At 41.3% G+C, this 16,352-nt stretch overlaps 1 protein-coding gene across 1 annotated transcript in view; it reads left to right on the top strand.

Annotated features, from left to right (window-relative positions):
- Window positions 1-15,676, top strand: part of NRIP3 (nuclear receptor interacting protein 3) — a 30,729-nt gene extending 15,053 nt beyond the window's left edge. The window contains exons 5-10 of the mRNA XM_067540758.1: window positions 4,912-5,091; window positions 6,473-6,555; window positions 12,293-12,432; window positions 13,131-13,183; window positions 13,288-13,385; window positions 15,379-15,676. Of these exons, the coding sequence (XP_067396859.1) occupies window positions 4,912-5,091; window positions 6,473-6,555; window positions 12,293-12,432; window positions 13,131-13,183; window positions 13,288-13,385; window positions 15,379-15,394 (570 nt within the window). The 3' untranslated portion in view covers window positions 15,395-15,676. The remainder of the gene's footprint in view (window positions 1-4,911; window positions 5,092-6,472; window positions 6,556-12,292; window positions 12,433-13,130; window positions 13,184-13,287; window positions 13,386-15,378) is intronic.
- The last annotated feature ends 676 nt before the right edge of the window (window positions 15,677-16,352 follow it).

Raw genomic sequence — 16,352 nt, 5'->3', positions numbered from 1 at the left:
TTATTAGCTGGTGTAAATTGGCATAGCTCCATTGACTTCAATCAAGATACACCAGTTTACACCAGCTGAGGGTCTGGCCCAATGAATTTGGAAGACACTGGCTATAGCAGACCATTTTTATTCAAGTGCTAGCCTTACATAAATGCAGTCTTCTTGTTTTCTGTACAAGCATTAGATATGCACTTATTTTTTAAATAAAAAAAACCTTTTTGTTTTGTTTGTGGCAGCATATCTTGACAATAGAAGCACAGGACTTGCCCTACTGGGTCAAACTTGTGAGCCATTTAGTTCAGTTCACTCTCTAACAGTGGCTAGTTTCAGCTGCTCCACAGAAAGGTACAAGAAGCCCTGCTGTTTGCAGTTATGGGATATCCTACCCCCCTAGGCCAGTTTCTTCCTAATCCCCCATTAGTTAAGATATTGGCTTATGCCCTAGGGTGACCAGATAGCAAGTGTGCAAAACCGGGACAGGGGTGGTGGGTAATAGGCATCTATATAAGAAAAAGACCCAAATATCGGGACTGTCCCTATAAAATCAGGACATCCGGTCATCCTGTTATGCCCTGAAGCATGAGGTTTTCCAGCCCTTCCAAAGCTCTTGTTTATTTTTTTAATCCTGACTATTATAATGCTCTGGAAATTCTTGTTATCTGAAAAATGTCCAATGTTAGCACAAGAATACACTTGTGAGTTCCTGTTATTTCTTGTCAATGAGCTTGGCTAGCAAGCTGGGCATATTAGCCATATGTGGGGGCCAGCTGTACTATGCGGCTATTGATCAACACCTCAAGTATGACATGCGACAGGATGTTTTTGAGATTAACAGCATAAAAGCAGCTTTTCCAGTTGCTCTAGTATTTTTTGTTGTTACCCTTCTCCATGGAGATGATGCTGTCTAATTGCACTTATTCCCAGTGCCATCTGAATCTTTAAAGCTTTAAAAACAATAACAGTAACCCATACCACGGTATCAAGTTCTTTATGCATGGAAACTCAGGTTTCAAAGATAGCTGAAAAGAGGGATTCTGTATTATTACTATTCTATTGCTTTAGGTGTGTTCCTAGCACCTTATAGAAAAACAAAAATATAAGATCTCTCTTCCCTGGAGCTTACAATCAAAATTAGATAGCTAACACAAGAAATAACAATAGACCATGGGAATGGGAGAAAGTGGAAGATGGGAGATAACAGAAAATGAGGGAAAAGGAAAACCTACTCTTGGATAAGTTGTATTTACAGGGAAAGCAGATCATTTATTTTGAATCTGCATCATGCTTTTCTCCCCCTCACTTCCCATTTCATGTTTTAAATGATGAAGCATATGAAAGGAGGTCAACAATACCAAAACAGAAATTGCTAATGGGAAGTCAGCTGGAAGAAGTGAGGTTTGGTGTTTGCAGGAAGAGAGAGAAGTTGATTTGTTGTAGAATCTAGGCACAACAGACATAAGTAGGACACAAGAAATTCTATCTAGGAATAGGCAGACCTTAGACGCTCCATTGTGTTCCTGATTTCACTATCCTGAATGAAATTGTTTTGTGGGTTTTCCTGTCATGTTAGGAGCCAGAAGCCAAACCAGTGGGGAAGGACTACCAGAGATGCAGATTACTAAATGACATCTCTTTGTATATAAATTAGAAAAGGGAGAAAATTGGAACCAGTCCTGAACTTTGGGAAATGAGATAAAGTGAGACCCAGATTCTGTCCCATGTGTTGTTTTGGTTTCTTGTGGTTTCTAATTGGTCTTACAAAACAAAAAAGCTCTCTGGGGATGGTTAGGGAAAATCACTATTGTCCCAGACCACATTAAAATAACAACATATTTGTTTCACTTGCTGAACGCTACATAATGTTTCACTCTTCAGGAGAACTCTGTATAGGGCAATATAACGGATGGAGAGATGACACCTAATACAGAATAAATCCTTTCTTCGTGTTGAGTTGTTTTCAACATCTTACCCGGTTGCACTGCCAAGAGGCATTGAGGGCAGGACGCCAATGAATATGACAACTCTGCTTGAAAAGATCTTTCCTCTTTTTTCTTTCCTTAAATGGTCTGGCTGCCATTTTTCAGCAGGATATTTGCAACAGTTATTTGATTTTCAGTGCCTGTTTGCAGCATGTGACTCATCTCTCTGACTAACGCTCCTCACTCAGTATTCCACATGAAAGGCAAGGAAAATCAAAGTTTAAACAAATTAATTAGTAGTAGCCCTAGACAAAATGATGCCGAAGGGAACCTTTTCAACTTCTTTCTGTTAGATAATATATGCACTGGAACATAACACTATGTTTGTCCTTCTGAAGGTAGCATTAGTCTCAGACTTCAGAGGAACTAGCAATAATACAAGATGTTTCCAGTTGCACTTGTAACCCATATTACCATAGTGTGGGCCTTTGTCTCTTAAGTGGCAGATCCCTATAAGAGATTAATAAGTATAGTACAATTGCCAGCCAGGGAGTTTAGTTTTTTTATAGAAACTCATGCTGTTAGCATGAGAAGTCCGAGGTCCAAGCACATGGTGGAGCTTGTCATATGTGCATTTTAAGAACTGCTATGCTGGAAATTAATGAGAGATTCTCAGGCCAGGTGGCAATGAGCTGCATAGACAAAGCCCACCTTTGTTCCCTAGTGACTTCTTTCACAGGGAATTGATTGTGTGGTTTGGGAGCTGATGGTTTGGAAAAGTGTCCAGACTAACACTGAACTTTGAAGGTTAGGAAATTCCTATCATCCCTAGTCACTGCTGACCTGGACTGGAGGTGAGCTGATGACCTAAAGGTGAAAGGCTCCCTATCCCAGGACCGGAAACATAAGCCATCTAATCCTCATTTTTGGTGAATTTTAAGGGCAGTTTCAGTGCTTGTAAATATGAATGCTTATACTGTAGGGCAAATTCGAGGATATGAGGGTATGTGATCCCTGCCAAATCACTTACTCCTCTGCCTGTAGAAAACACTAATTTTTCTGCTCACTCTATTTACATAATGGTGTATTGTGCTGCTGGCTCTATTTCGATTGCTTTCATTCTGATCACAGAGCTGGTTTTGTACTTACTGCTTCTGCCTTAAATGGGAGGACTCTTTTCTTAAGTGATTTCTTCATGCCACAATGTGGAGTATCTGTATAATTAAAAAAATGGAACAAATTCTCTCACTTCTACTTATGTTTAAGTATTACCTTACGGTGACATTAATCCCATTGATTTCACTGGGAATAAGATAGTTCTTAACACAAATAAAGGTGGCAGAATTGGCCCCATTTCTTTTTGATGATAATATAGGCAGCATAATTAGAATTCTAGTCTTGCATTGTTACTGACTGCTGGGTGCAGATTCAAGTGTGTTATCTCATTATACAGAACATGCCATTATAAGTGGCAGTCAAACAAAACATCAGCAACAGACTATAATTCAGAAATTTTATTTTCCTTTCAAGTAAAATTTTACCTTGAACTACACATACAAAAATAAGAAAAATGAAAAAAAGAAGAGAGATGATACGTTTCAATGACAACAGGTATTTTACCATGTCTACCTGATTCATATCAATCTAATATAGTTTCAGTTCTTATGTAAATGTTATGAGCCCAACAGAATCTGAAATGCCAACAATGCATTTGTTTTAAGAAGAGTGTTTTCATGTCATCTGACTTTGTATGCCGTATTACATTAGTCTCTTGTAACTGTTATTTAATACGCTTCACAGAACATGTTAAAACACAAGGGCTTCACTGGAAAAAGTTTGCAACCTAATTCAGAAAAATACAGGCTGAGATTTTCAAGAGAGGCTAAGAGAGTTAGGCAACCAGATTGAACTGAAACGTCTCGGGAGTTAGGTGCCCCATTGTCATACTTCCCTTTGCAAATATACAATATGCAGGCAAATGTATATGCACAACCTACTGGCAAAAGTTCAGGTCTGAGACGGTGTGAAGATATCACTGGTGATGAGATGAAGCTCATTAGAAAAATGCACTGTAGGGAGCAACCCTGTATTGGCAGGGAGATGGACTCGGTGACCTAACGGATCATTTGCATCTTTAAACTTCTGAGCGTGTGCGTCTCATTCCATGGCCTATATAGAAAGGCTTTGTGAACGCAGTGTGGTGTCAGGAAGGATTTAGAGGACAGGCAGGGGTGCTTGTTGCACAGGAAGTGGAAAGCTGTTTAAAGATTGTGCAAAGGCAAGGAACGGCATGAAGAATTAGGGGAAAAGAGCCATAGGGCATAAGGTTTAAGTCAGACCAAATTCTGACCCAAAGGGTCAAACCCTATATGACCATAGACAATATTTGTAGTCATCTTTATACAATTGTACCTTATCCAATTTCACCTTTAGGTATCTGTATAGCACCCCCCAAATCAGCTGGTTGATTTCTGTGATGATTCATGTCAAACAATTTCAGAAAGCAGGGATTAGACAAAGCCACACACTCATTTCATAAGTAATCTACACCCAATTTGAGCCAAGATATAAAAGGCCTCGGTATTCACTCAATAGGTCACATCGTCCTCTGCGTATTAAACAAGGCAGTTAGTCAGAGGCCAAATTATTGCCAGTTAAACTTCCAGATAGTTGAAGAATCAAATATATTTTCTTAAATCCTTCTTAAATCTGTTCAGATTCCCATGTTAATATCATGCCCTCAGCTTGGCTATCCTCTTGGAAGGGGAAATAATGTTCTCCAAATACTATTTTGATGTCATATAGGAGTTTTCCCTCAGCTAATACATTATACTTCCTTTTGGTCTAGGAATTCCTATTGAATTTAGCTGAAGTCAGGTAAGTTATTTATCCTTTGCTGTCTATATAAAAGACTTGTTGAGACTCGAATCAGTAAGCAATGGAGCCCAACAGTATTATTATCATTGTATTATTATATTGTTATTGTTATTTTGTTTTAAAGCAACCACATAACATTCTGCAAAGACGCTTAATGGAGACAAATTTATCCAAATTACGAAACAACCGAGGGATATGGACTCCAAAGAATGACATCTCAGCACAGACCAATAAACTGAATCAAACCCAGTTAGACAGCCCAAAGAAAAAGGAGGATGAAGACTTGATATTAGTGTGCTGTCAGGTAATGCTTCCTCCACTTCTTCACCATTTTTTCTTAAATCCCATTGTCAACAATACAGGAGGGATTGAACCCACCGATATAATGAAGGCACAACTGGGCTCCTTGTCTTCCAGACTTATGGTCACGAAGCCTAAAGTTTTTGCTGATGGGACATTATTTTTGACAGGTGTCTGGTTTCCTTCAGCCAAAGAAATGGACAATGTCAACAGCCCTGAAAAAATGTGTTGTTACTTTCCAGCTAACTGTACTCTCTAATACAATGGATATAATAGCAGTTCTACAAAACAAGGGCTCCAGTAGCCTTAAAAACACAGCTGTTATGCTGGGTGACCCAAACATAGGTCTCCTGGGCTTTGGAGTTTCTGTGTTTGAGACACCCAGTACATTAATCTTTCCATCAATCATCATCATCACCACCAGCTTCCCTTCTGCTAAGGCAGCCTGAGTGTGGTAGAGCTGTGTGTCTGAAACTCTTAACGCACTCCTCTCCAGGCAGGCATGGATCTGTCATTGTGCGAATGTTCTGGGGAATAGCAAAGAGGAGGCCTGACTGCCATTCCCTTTGACATCGGAGCATACAGAGTAGCAGGTCTGGGGCATGTTTATTTTAAAAGTTGGGATAATTTTATTTTGTGATAAATCCCCCTACTCTCAGCATCCCCTGTATCTTAACCCCTTCTGGTCCCATCTCTCTTTCTCTAAGGCTCCCCATTCCTGCCATCTAATGTTGGCTCGAGCAGAACATGCTTATCTATATAGAACCAACAGGATGCTAAGTGCTGTATATATGTCCAGATCCTCAGATGCTGTAATTTGGCATAGCTTCATTGAAGTCCGTGTAGTGACGCTGATTAACCTCAGCTGAAGAACCAGGCCTATGACTTTTGAAGGCAATAGAGAAGTTTTGATTGCCAGTGTGTGGACTCCAGTCAGCACAGTGACTTTATCACTCTCCATTGAGAAGTTATGTCAGCCAAGGAATGCAATCTGAGGCCTTTGGGAAAAGGGCAGTCCCAGGACACCACAGTAAGGACTCTTTCTTCAGATACCTGCTTGGCCCAAAAGCTACAGATAAAGGTTCAATGGGAGTTACAGGTGCTCAGCACCTCACAGGATCCAACCCTACATCTGGATTACTCCATAGAGGAGTTTCACTTAATCAAACATTAGTCTGATATCTTCACATGCTCTAAGGCTCAGTTCAGATGCTGAGGAAAGTAGAAAAGGAAGTGCTGGGACACTGAAACTTCAATGGTGACATAGCAGGTGCTATAGGAGTGCTGTGTTTCATGTTCACGTACCTTAGCACAAATGCAATTAACATTATATTTCTTTCTTACATTCCGCTGCTCCTTCTAAATGCTCTGTTTTCTCCTTGCAGTGTGCTGGAAAGGACTTGAAAGCTGTGGTTGACACCAGTTGTCAGTATAATCTCATATCATCTGCATGTTTGGATAGACTGGGGTAAGTGGCCTGCTTAAACCTAACTCACGATACGAGGTAGCATGTTGAGTACTCATACATGGTATCGTTGCTTCTGTACAAACGAGGAAAACTTTCAGATTTTCCAAGTTATTTCTGAAATGGTCTGTTGAGATGGAATTTGTGATTCTAAGATGTAGTACAATAGTCTTCACTTTGAGGAAATAAAAACCACAGCCTAATTAGGTGCTATTTGTATTGCAATATATTGTGTATGCAAGCCACTATCTTCTACTGGATGGAATTTGAACTGTGCAATTGTGTATCATAACTTGGCTTATATTTACACTAGTTTGTGGTGGTGATCCTTTAGCTCAGCTGGGAGGGGCCTGTCCTAGATAGCACAGAAAGAACTAAGTTCTATCCTTGCCTTTACCATGTAGCTCCAGGTTACCATCATGTGTAGCATAGTGGCATCAATGAACTCCTAGCTGACCATGGATTTATTACAGTATCACTAACACTTAAGTTTTTGTTACGGGAGTCATTGATTTAATTTTTTTTCAAATCTCCATTACATTTTGTGAGATTTTTTCGTTTCTTCCAGTGCATGTGGTTGGGTTGTCCTCACAAGATGAGAAACAACTGAACAAATGTCACAAAGATCCTTAAGCTCTACCAAGTGATACCCTGGGCTATGTAGAAAGCAGTGACACAGCTGGAGGGATCTTAAGGACTCAGCCAGATGGCTCTCAATGGAAACGATCACTCCTTAACAGAGCACAAGTTTTTGTCTCTGTTTATCACAAATGTAAAATTAATTTTGAAAAAGTTTTTTTTGGTTTGTTTTGCGTTTTGGAAAGCACAATCCTGAAAGTCCAGAGAGCATTGGATTGAAATAAATTGTGCTGTGAATTTTTTTTAAAATAGGCTTTTGGCAAGCTGAAGTGAAGGGGCCCAGCTACCCAAACCAGTTCAGCTCCAGAATATTGTCCTTTCTCAGGTTTGGGCCTATTCATATTTTTCCACTTCCTGTTTGCTAACCTGTATGTTTATTTGTAATGAAATTTGAATGCACCTGCTATGAACAAGGAAGTAAATCACATGCATCTGACACTTACAAGTGAGGATTATGCATTCAGGGCTCAGCCCTGCAAGGTGCTGAGCGCTCCTGGGAGGAGAGGAGAACTCTCCATTCCCGGTGAAGCTGATGGGAGTTGACAGTGCTCAGCGTCTTTCCATAGCGAGCCTTTACACAACAGACCCAGAGTGGTGCCTCAGGTGTCCGTTCTTGTCCATTTATATGTCAGACTTGATTCTTGTACTATTTTCAGTCCCCTTGGAAAAAGTCCTGGCCTTCAAAAAGAGAGTCTAAAGAGCTGATTTACATCAATGTATGGGCCAATTTCTGCTCCTACTGAAAACAATGGGAAATTTCCTATTGGCTGTAGTGGCAAAACCCCTCCCAGTCAGAGAGAGGAAATATATTTTAATAATAATAAATCAATAAGTACAGACTTACAGCCATGTATTGTATTGAGCCCTATATCAGGAAATCCTTTCTTTTTTTCATCCTTTCACACCTAAGCCCTGTACCACCCTAAATATTCTCCTTACATGTTAGATAAGAGATCAATGTAGTTAGCCTGAAGAGATCTTCTAACAAATCCTCCATGCATAGCAGTGAGAGATATTAATGGTATTGCTCTGCAGAGAGGATAATGAGGATTCCACTTCATCATCATGTAAATACCTCCTTTCACAGATTATGGCTGGAGCCTTCCTACTTTTTAAGCTTGCTTTCAGGCTGATTTTCTGTCTGACTGCATAAACGAACACCTTCATTACACATCTTAAAGGAGCTGTCGCCTTGCATCCATCTTGTACCGAGGTTCTGTCTGCATGGCATGCTCCATCCACCGTTCTGCTTTTCTTAACCGAGTCTTGTTCTTACTTGCAACCAAAAACAATTCATAAAAGGCAAAAATCCATGTGCCCTCCTCAAGTAATTGTTCTCTCCTTCTCTGCCCCAGGTGGAACAGGCCACATTCAGCCCTTGGTTACCAATGGGCAACCCCACTGAAGTCAATGGGAGTTGAAGGTGTTCAGCACCTTCCAAGATCTAGCCGAGACTGATGGAAAAATTTGACTCAATGAGCCAGATCTTGGCTTCTGCTCCGCTTCCTGTGCTCTGCTCAGTGGCACAAAGGGGGCAGAAACCAGCTGCATTTCACCTGTGGATGTAGATCCAGCATAGCATAGCTGGCTCCTCCAGACTTCCTTCCTTCCAGCCCTCAAAAGAGGTGGTATTTCACGGACAAGAAGAGGAATGGAGGGAGTGTGGCCAAAGAGTGCTCACCTGGCAGACAGCTTCTTGGGGTTCTTATCAGCTTATATTATTTACAGCAGCACTCAGTCTACTCTGAACATTCCCAGGGTCAGCATAAAGCCAGTCTGAAGGTTAAGGAGCAACAAGTGGCTTCCTGGTGCCTTTCCCTACCCCCTTTGCTGTTCCCATCAGAGACTTGAGTACAGCAGAGGATCTAGGCCAGTGATTTTAGCTAATGTCACAGAAATACTTGGAATTACTGACAAATAAACTGAGCTACTCTTTTCTATATAATGAACCCTTTACACTGATAATTAAATTGCAAATGTCAATGTCCCCTCTGGCTGCTGCCTTCTTAGTGGGACAATGAAACAGCCTCCGAAATATCATGGGCCAGATTTTCAGAACTGTTGGTTCCCCAGAGCTCCAATGGAAGTCCATGGGAGCTGCAGGTGCTCAGCTCCTCTGAAAATCAGGGTCTTTGCTCCTGACCTTGCAAGACACCGATCCCCCCGTTTTCCCCAATGAAGTTGATGAGAGTTGAGGGTGCTCAACACCTCTGGGGAGGCTCAAATCTTTTTGTTTATCATGGGACTGAGAGTCTAAATTCCTGTTCTTTTAGCTCCATTACTCACCCTCTGGTGATGAATCATTTGGTCATAACTCAGCTAGGCAATGATGTCTACACACTGGGGTAGCAGAGAAGAGACATACTTGCTAGCCCCATGAAAAAGCTCTGCATCCCCAGCTGAGATATCCATTGACATCAGGGGCAAGACACAGTGCACCTGTTTGCCCTATATTTTAATATAAGCTGTGTCTGTCTGTCTAGGCTTTCACACAGCACTCAGTATACCTGAACACCTACGCTTCCTATATAACAGCCCAGACAGAAATACATTGATAAATGCTAATAGAAATACAACACATAATACCATAATTAATTATGGAAACTGGACAACAGCCTTCTTTCAAGACAGTTCCTTTGTGGCTGAATCTGACCCCTTCTCTAATAATTCCTGCTGCAGCCAGGCACAGTACTGCTTAACACCATGTGAGTGCTGGTGGAAAACAGGATTTCCTAATATCTTTTGTACTTCTCCTGAGTGGATTATCAATGTAGATTGTGAGGTCATTACTTTGTGATACTTAGTTATGTGCCTTTGGCAGAAATATTGTTGGTAATCACTTGCTTTACTCTGAGTAATCACAATAATTAGTCAGAATGTTAAATGGTAATGAAATCAGCTAAAGGAGTTTTGCCATTCTGTTCAGTTTAGCTGTTGTAAAAGGAAGCTGGGGGGAACATATTCCACTTCACTATCTTTAATGTGCCTGGTAAACCAGAACACATGGAAAGATCAAAAGAAATGGAAATCAATAGCATTAAGTAACTCAGTGTTTCTCAACCTTTTATATAGCAAGTACCCCCTAACTTCTGAAAATGTTAATAAGTACCCCAGCACTCAATTTTCCACTCTGAGAAATACAATCTTTTCCCCCTTTACCGCTGGACGACTGTATTTCTCGTAAAGCAGGAGAGTTCTGAGTTCTGCAGTGCTGTGTGGCTGAGGCAGATCACAAAACTCCCGGCTGTTTCCCCCCTCCTTTCTCCTCCCCTTCATCCATATTGGAGCAAAAGTCAACGCCAGCCAGTCACTATGGCCTGATGGCAGGGTCATGTGGTGTTCTCCTCAGACAGGTGGGAACTTGTGAGGTCTGAGCAGGCAGTAGCGGCCCAACATGAATGAAAACCTGGGGCAAATCACACTATGTGGGCCCTTCTTAAGATTTTTATACTGGTAAAATCTGGGGCTGTCATAGTTGTCAATTTCATTGCTCAGCTAGAGCAGTGAAATTGACAAGTAAGCCTGCGGGTAGAGCCCAACTCCAGGACTGGGCAAGCTGCTGGGCTCTCCGCCTGGCTTACTGGGCACCGGGGATGGAAGCTGCCACCTGGGCAAGTTGTAGGTGGCTGCTGCCTGGCTGCCAGCCCAGGAGGTGGGTGACTGCCTCCTGCTCCGAGCTGGGATGGAGGAGGCTTCCATGCAGGCTGGGACCCAGGGATGTGGGCAGGCGGCAGGCATCTGATGCCCATCTTCAGGCCAAGGCATGGGAGGCTGTCTCTCAGCTCAGAGCCGGGGTGTAGGTGGCAGCCACCCAGCTTCAGGGAACCCAGCTCGCAGGACGCAGGAGGCTGCCGCTGGGCTCCCACCTGGGAGCTGGGACAGCTCGGGACTTGGGCAGCTGCCGCCTGGCATCCCAAGAAGCCAGCAGCTGCCCCCAGGACTGGGGCAGCTGCCGTCTACCTCCCAGCTAGGAGGTGGGATCAGGCGGGAAGCCGGCGGCTGCCGCCTGCCTCCCCCAGAAGCTGGCAGCTGGGACCAAGCAGGAAGCGGGCGGCTGCCGTCTGACTTCCCCAGATGTCAGTGGCTGCCACTCGTTACCCTTCACTGGGTTTTTTGCCACGTACCCCCAGGGGTATGCGTACCACAGGTTGAGAAACTATGAAGTAACTGAAACTCTTTGCTCCTGCACTCAGCAAGACAGTTCTACAGGACAAGACAATGGCTATTTTAATGGAGCCAGCCTCAAAGCACCTTTTTCAGAGTTGATTCCTCCTGCTCTTACAAAGCAGATTAGTGGGGCGGGGTGGGGCAGGGAGGGAAGGTGAGAAAATTTAGAACAATCAAAAAGGAATGTGGATGATCCCAGGGAAGAATTATCGCTTTGTGTTTGAATTTCTATTTAATTTCAGTTCAATTTAAAGCATGAAAAATTTACCTAAATAATCCATACATATTATCAGAATAATATATGGAACGTAGTGAGATAGGGAAAATATCTGTACTTGTTAAAATATAGCACATCATTGATGTGCCTTTTCTCTTCTTCTGGATATTTTATTTATATGTCACCACTTCCAACGAAGTAACCTGTCATTTGCTAATGAACAAAAATCACACATGCTCTCCTAGCTGTACAATTATCTGGAGAAGTTCTGGGCCAAATGATGACGTGATGTTTGTTGTTCAACTGCATTGTATTCAAAGTGGAGCAGCACATGCTGACACCAGGGCTGAATCTGAACCCATTATTGCTAGAAGACAGCTTCGAATTAACAGATTCTTTTGTCCTGAGGCAATGAGAGAACTCTAAGGAATAAACTCCTTCAGAAAAAAGCTGTGAAATACAACCCAAAAGAATTTCTTCGTATAGTGCCTGATCCTGCCCCATTGAAAACAATAGGACTTTTGTCATTGACTTAAACAGGGGTAAGTTATGGGCCATATACAGTATCATCATAGATAGGTTACCAAGAAAGCAGCTTCAGAAGATAATCACTTAATAGGAATGACCTGAGAGCTCCCAGAATACAGTGATCTTTTTTTTGCTGCCATCTCAGTTGAATGTGCACTGTTAAATATAGTAACTGGTTTCAATGTACAGGTTAAAGGAGCATATCAAAACATACAAAACTGAAGGTGAGAAGATTTCATTACTGCGCAATATGAAAGTGATTGGCCAGATAGAACATTTAACTGTTACAGTGGGAACTATCCACGTGGACTGTTCTGCAGTTGTCACAGGTAAGTTGTTTGGCAGTATCTTTCATGTGCTGTGGATATGACATAAGCTGATCCCATATCTATTTCAGTGTGGTACAAAGTAGGTAGTGTGTTTAAGTTTTGCTCATCAACAATGAATGTGAAGCTGTTTGATCTTTTAAAAATAGAGACCTTTAATATAAGAGGGAAAATATTTATTTTTCTCTTATTGTTTTAAAGTGAATTTATTGCTGGATCAAGAGCTCAAGTTGTCCGTTTATCCAGAGAACAGGTATCACAAGGGCAACAGCATGTAAGATTCCCTGTATTGCCCTGCCAATAACAGACCTTGTCCCTGTCCTGGAAATAATTCAGTCTCATGGCATATTCTATCCTTGGCCTCTCTGTTACGACTGCCAAAAAAGATTATTCTTTTGTGTTGTGAAAATCTGATCACTAGGAATTGGACTGAAGTCACCAAACTCATTTCACATCAGGCAGTAGCGATGTGATTTCAGTAACTACCCTCTGTGGGTCACTGTCAAACAGTGACCTAGAGGTGAAAAGCTCTGTAGTTTACTTCTGATCCCTCAAGACTCATTCAGTCCCTCTAGAAACCGATCAGTATTTAGCTGAATGTCTTTCCATAAAGAGTGGAGATATTTGCAAAGAATATAATAGACCATTGTTAATTCACAATCTGATCCCTTTTTTTTTTTTTTTTTTTTTTTTTTAAACAGAAGACAATGAGAAAAACTTCTCCCTTGGGCTCCAGACCTTGAAATCTCTGAAGGTAGGATTTATCTGTGTGTTCTCACTCGTTCTTTTACACTTGCTGAGGAGATCATTATGGGCTTTTTATTTCCCTTCTTACATTCATATTTATTATTATTTTAGTGTGTCATAAATATGGAAAAGCATCACCTTGTACTGGGGAAGACAGAGAGAGAAGAAATCCCATTTGTTGATAATAACATCTCTGGAAATGGAGAGAAGTAAGTGTGTAATTCTAAAACTATGCTGGAATCTCATGTATTCTCCTTTTAGCCTAGAATGCAGAACTTGCTAAAGCAGTCATTAAACTGGGCCTGATGCAAAGTCCACTGATGTAAAGGGAAATCTTTTCATCGATGTCTGAGGGTTTTGAATCGGGCCACTGGATTGTTTTTGGCTGATTCTTGTCATGGTTTTGTAAGCTACCCTCAAACAATAGAGGGGTCATTTTCAAAGAGGTGCACAGAGGGGATTGACTTAGCCACTTGGCTCTTTTTGAGGTTAATGGAGGTCAGCTGGTCTGACTCCAGGCACTCTGCTTTGAGAATTTTCCCTGAGAAATATTTTTCTGGAAAGGATTTAAACACAAGGGAAGTGAATACACACAAAGTAGTTACTAGACCACAGTGCAGAAATGTTATGAAGCTCTTCAAGATAGTATTGCTGCCCCTGCTTTACCATCCCACCCTGACACTGGTGGTGCCTCTCTGCTGAATTAGCTGATGGTTTGAGGCCTTGCAGAACAGCTTCCCAGTGGAGAAGAAATCAGTGGCTTGGGGTTTGGGTATATTCTAAGTGTTACTTGCTTTATTTACACACACCAGTCCTGAACTGATGCGGTCACAGAGCATGCAGGGCAATTCCTTCTTTTAGGAATAATAATAACAACAACTCCTAGCTCTTATATACCACTTCTCATTAGTAGATCTCAAAGCACTTTACAAAGGAGTATCATTATCATTACTTTCAGAAGGGAAAATGAGACACAGAAAGATGAAGTAACTTTCCTAAGGTCACCAGAGCCAGAACCCCATCTCCTGAGCCCTAATCCAGTGCCCTGTCCACAAGACCACACGGCCTTCTGCTATCAGCCTGCCTCAATGTCTGGCTATGAGAGAGCTACTGTACCTCAAGTATGGAATCTAATCAGAGATCAAGGCAGAGAGCAAACTTCCCTGCAGCTCACACAACCCCTTCTCTCAGGACCACTGACTCTTTACTAGCTAAAAACTAACTGCAACATAGCATGTCTTCCCAAAGCTGAACATTTGCTCACTTGCTAAGAAAAAGAACTTGGAAGACTTTGTGTAACAGCACCACCTGCTGACCTGTGCCATAGCAGTATTATAGGTTTTCATAGCGTTCAGGTGTCATTTATCAGCCTGCTATTATCAATAATTATTTGTATCATAGTAATTCCTACAGACATCAACCAGTTCAAGGCCCTGTTATGCTAAAGATGACCCCAATATGTAGAGCCTAATGGCAATGCATTACTGTTTGAAGAGTATGGGAAATAAATAGTACTTCGGCTATTTCTATTTGCTTTCATAGAGCAAAATGCACAAAAAGAAGGTCCATGTGCTAACAATTAGATTAGGGTGCCTGGGCGCACATATACAGTGGTCGCCATTAAAAGTCAATGTTTACCAACAGTTGACATGCTTTGAGACACCATTGTTATTTTCCATCCTAAGCAGAGGAAAATACCGAGGGATCTCAGATCTGGCTGTGTGGTGATTGTGGTCCAGTGCTGACTTTTTAATAGCAACATCCGTATGCATGTCTGGCATTTCTGAGACTCCAACTATTACCATCATTTGTAAATCATATGTTTTATCCTGATAGTACCAGACAGTGTTGCATCCCTTGCATACTCAAAACTCCTGTTGAAATTTACTACCAAGGGCTTGGGCTGAGAGTGCAGAATGCTGCCATGTGCCATACGTGGCTAGGATGGAAATTTGGGGTTAGGAATATTATTCAGCTGACACTATCAACCTACAAGGTAAAAACAGCATGCTTTTCCCTTTTCCTTCAAGACAGATGTGAATATGGCAGAAGCTAAGGTTGTATTCTATGAGAAATGGAAACAGATCAGAGGTGCTAATATTGCTGAATAGTTATCTCTTACTACTGACTACGGCCCAATCTTGCCATTTTTACTCAGCCAAAACTCCTATTGTATTAAATTTTTTCTTCTTCCCATTTCAGCTCTTCTGAGGAATAAAGAAAGACTGAAACACCCACAAATGAGAAACTCTGACATCAAAGAAAAGCTGTACAGCTGTTCCAGATGAAATAGCAACAAGTTACATTGATAACACCTATGCTAGGCTACAGCTCTAAAGCTAAATTCAATCCTATTTATTAGCTAGGAACTTAGCAATGTTGTCTTGTTTATCTATGGTTTTTGAGATAGAAACATATGCTTATTTTCTAGACTCTACTGTTGTGGCCCACTTATTATGAATGGTTTGACAAGCCTGATGAGTTTACTCTAGGAGAAAAGTACTTTTTATAGCAGCCTCAAATGAAATAATTGTGTTTAGCTGTGATTAGAGGGGACCAAAATTAGATTTTTACTAATGATTTTTTCAATAGCTAATATATATGTACACTTAATTGACATCACCAGGTTCAAATAGCCATAAAAGGAAGCTACTCATATTAAAATATCAATATAATATAATATAAGCTACTCATATTAAAATATTGATGTAAATATAATATATTGTTTAAAAAAATCATCCTCCTAGGCATTGTTGCCATGTTATTAGAGATGTGACCGCTGAGTCTATGAGAAGAACAATTATATGATTATTCACCCATTAAATTTGTCTTCAGGACCACTATTTCTAGAAAAGATGACACTGCATTCATAGTTTAATAACAGCAATTCAGGAAAATTCTCCACCTTGCTAGAATTGCATGTTGAGCCATAAAGAAAGAAATGAACACCAAATTTTATTGTCCGAAAAGCAGCAGTGCTGCTGATAGGCAATTTGGCCTACTAGATTCAGCTGTGAACCAAGCCTTAGTGGTGTAGGATATTGTAATACAAATTCACTTTGAGCGCCTTTATTTTTCTCTGCACCCAAGGGCTACTCCCTGAACCTCCACCAGCACAACAGCTCAAGACTGAGCTTGAAACTACACTTGGAGCACCAGCAGCTAGAGAGTTAGGC

The sequence above is a fragment of the Emydura macquarii genome, unplaced genomic scaffold (assembly GCF_026122565.2).
Source record: "Emydura macquarii macquarii isolate MOO-44397 ecotype Brisbane River unplaced genomic scaffold, CSIRO-AGI_Emac_v2 contig_587, whole genome shotgun sequence".
Taxonomy (NCBI): domain Eukaryota; kingdom Metazoa; phylum Chordata; order Testudines; family Chelidae; genus Emydura; species Emydura macquarii.
The sequence above is the reverse complement of the archived record's forward strand: the minus strand, read 5'-3'. Positions and strand labels throughout refer to the sequence as shown.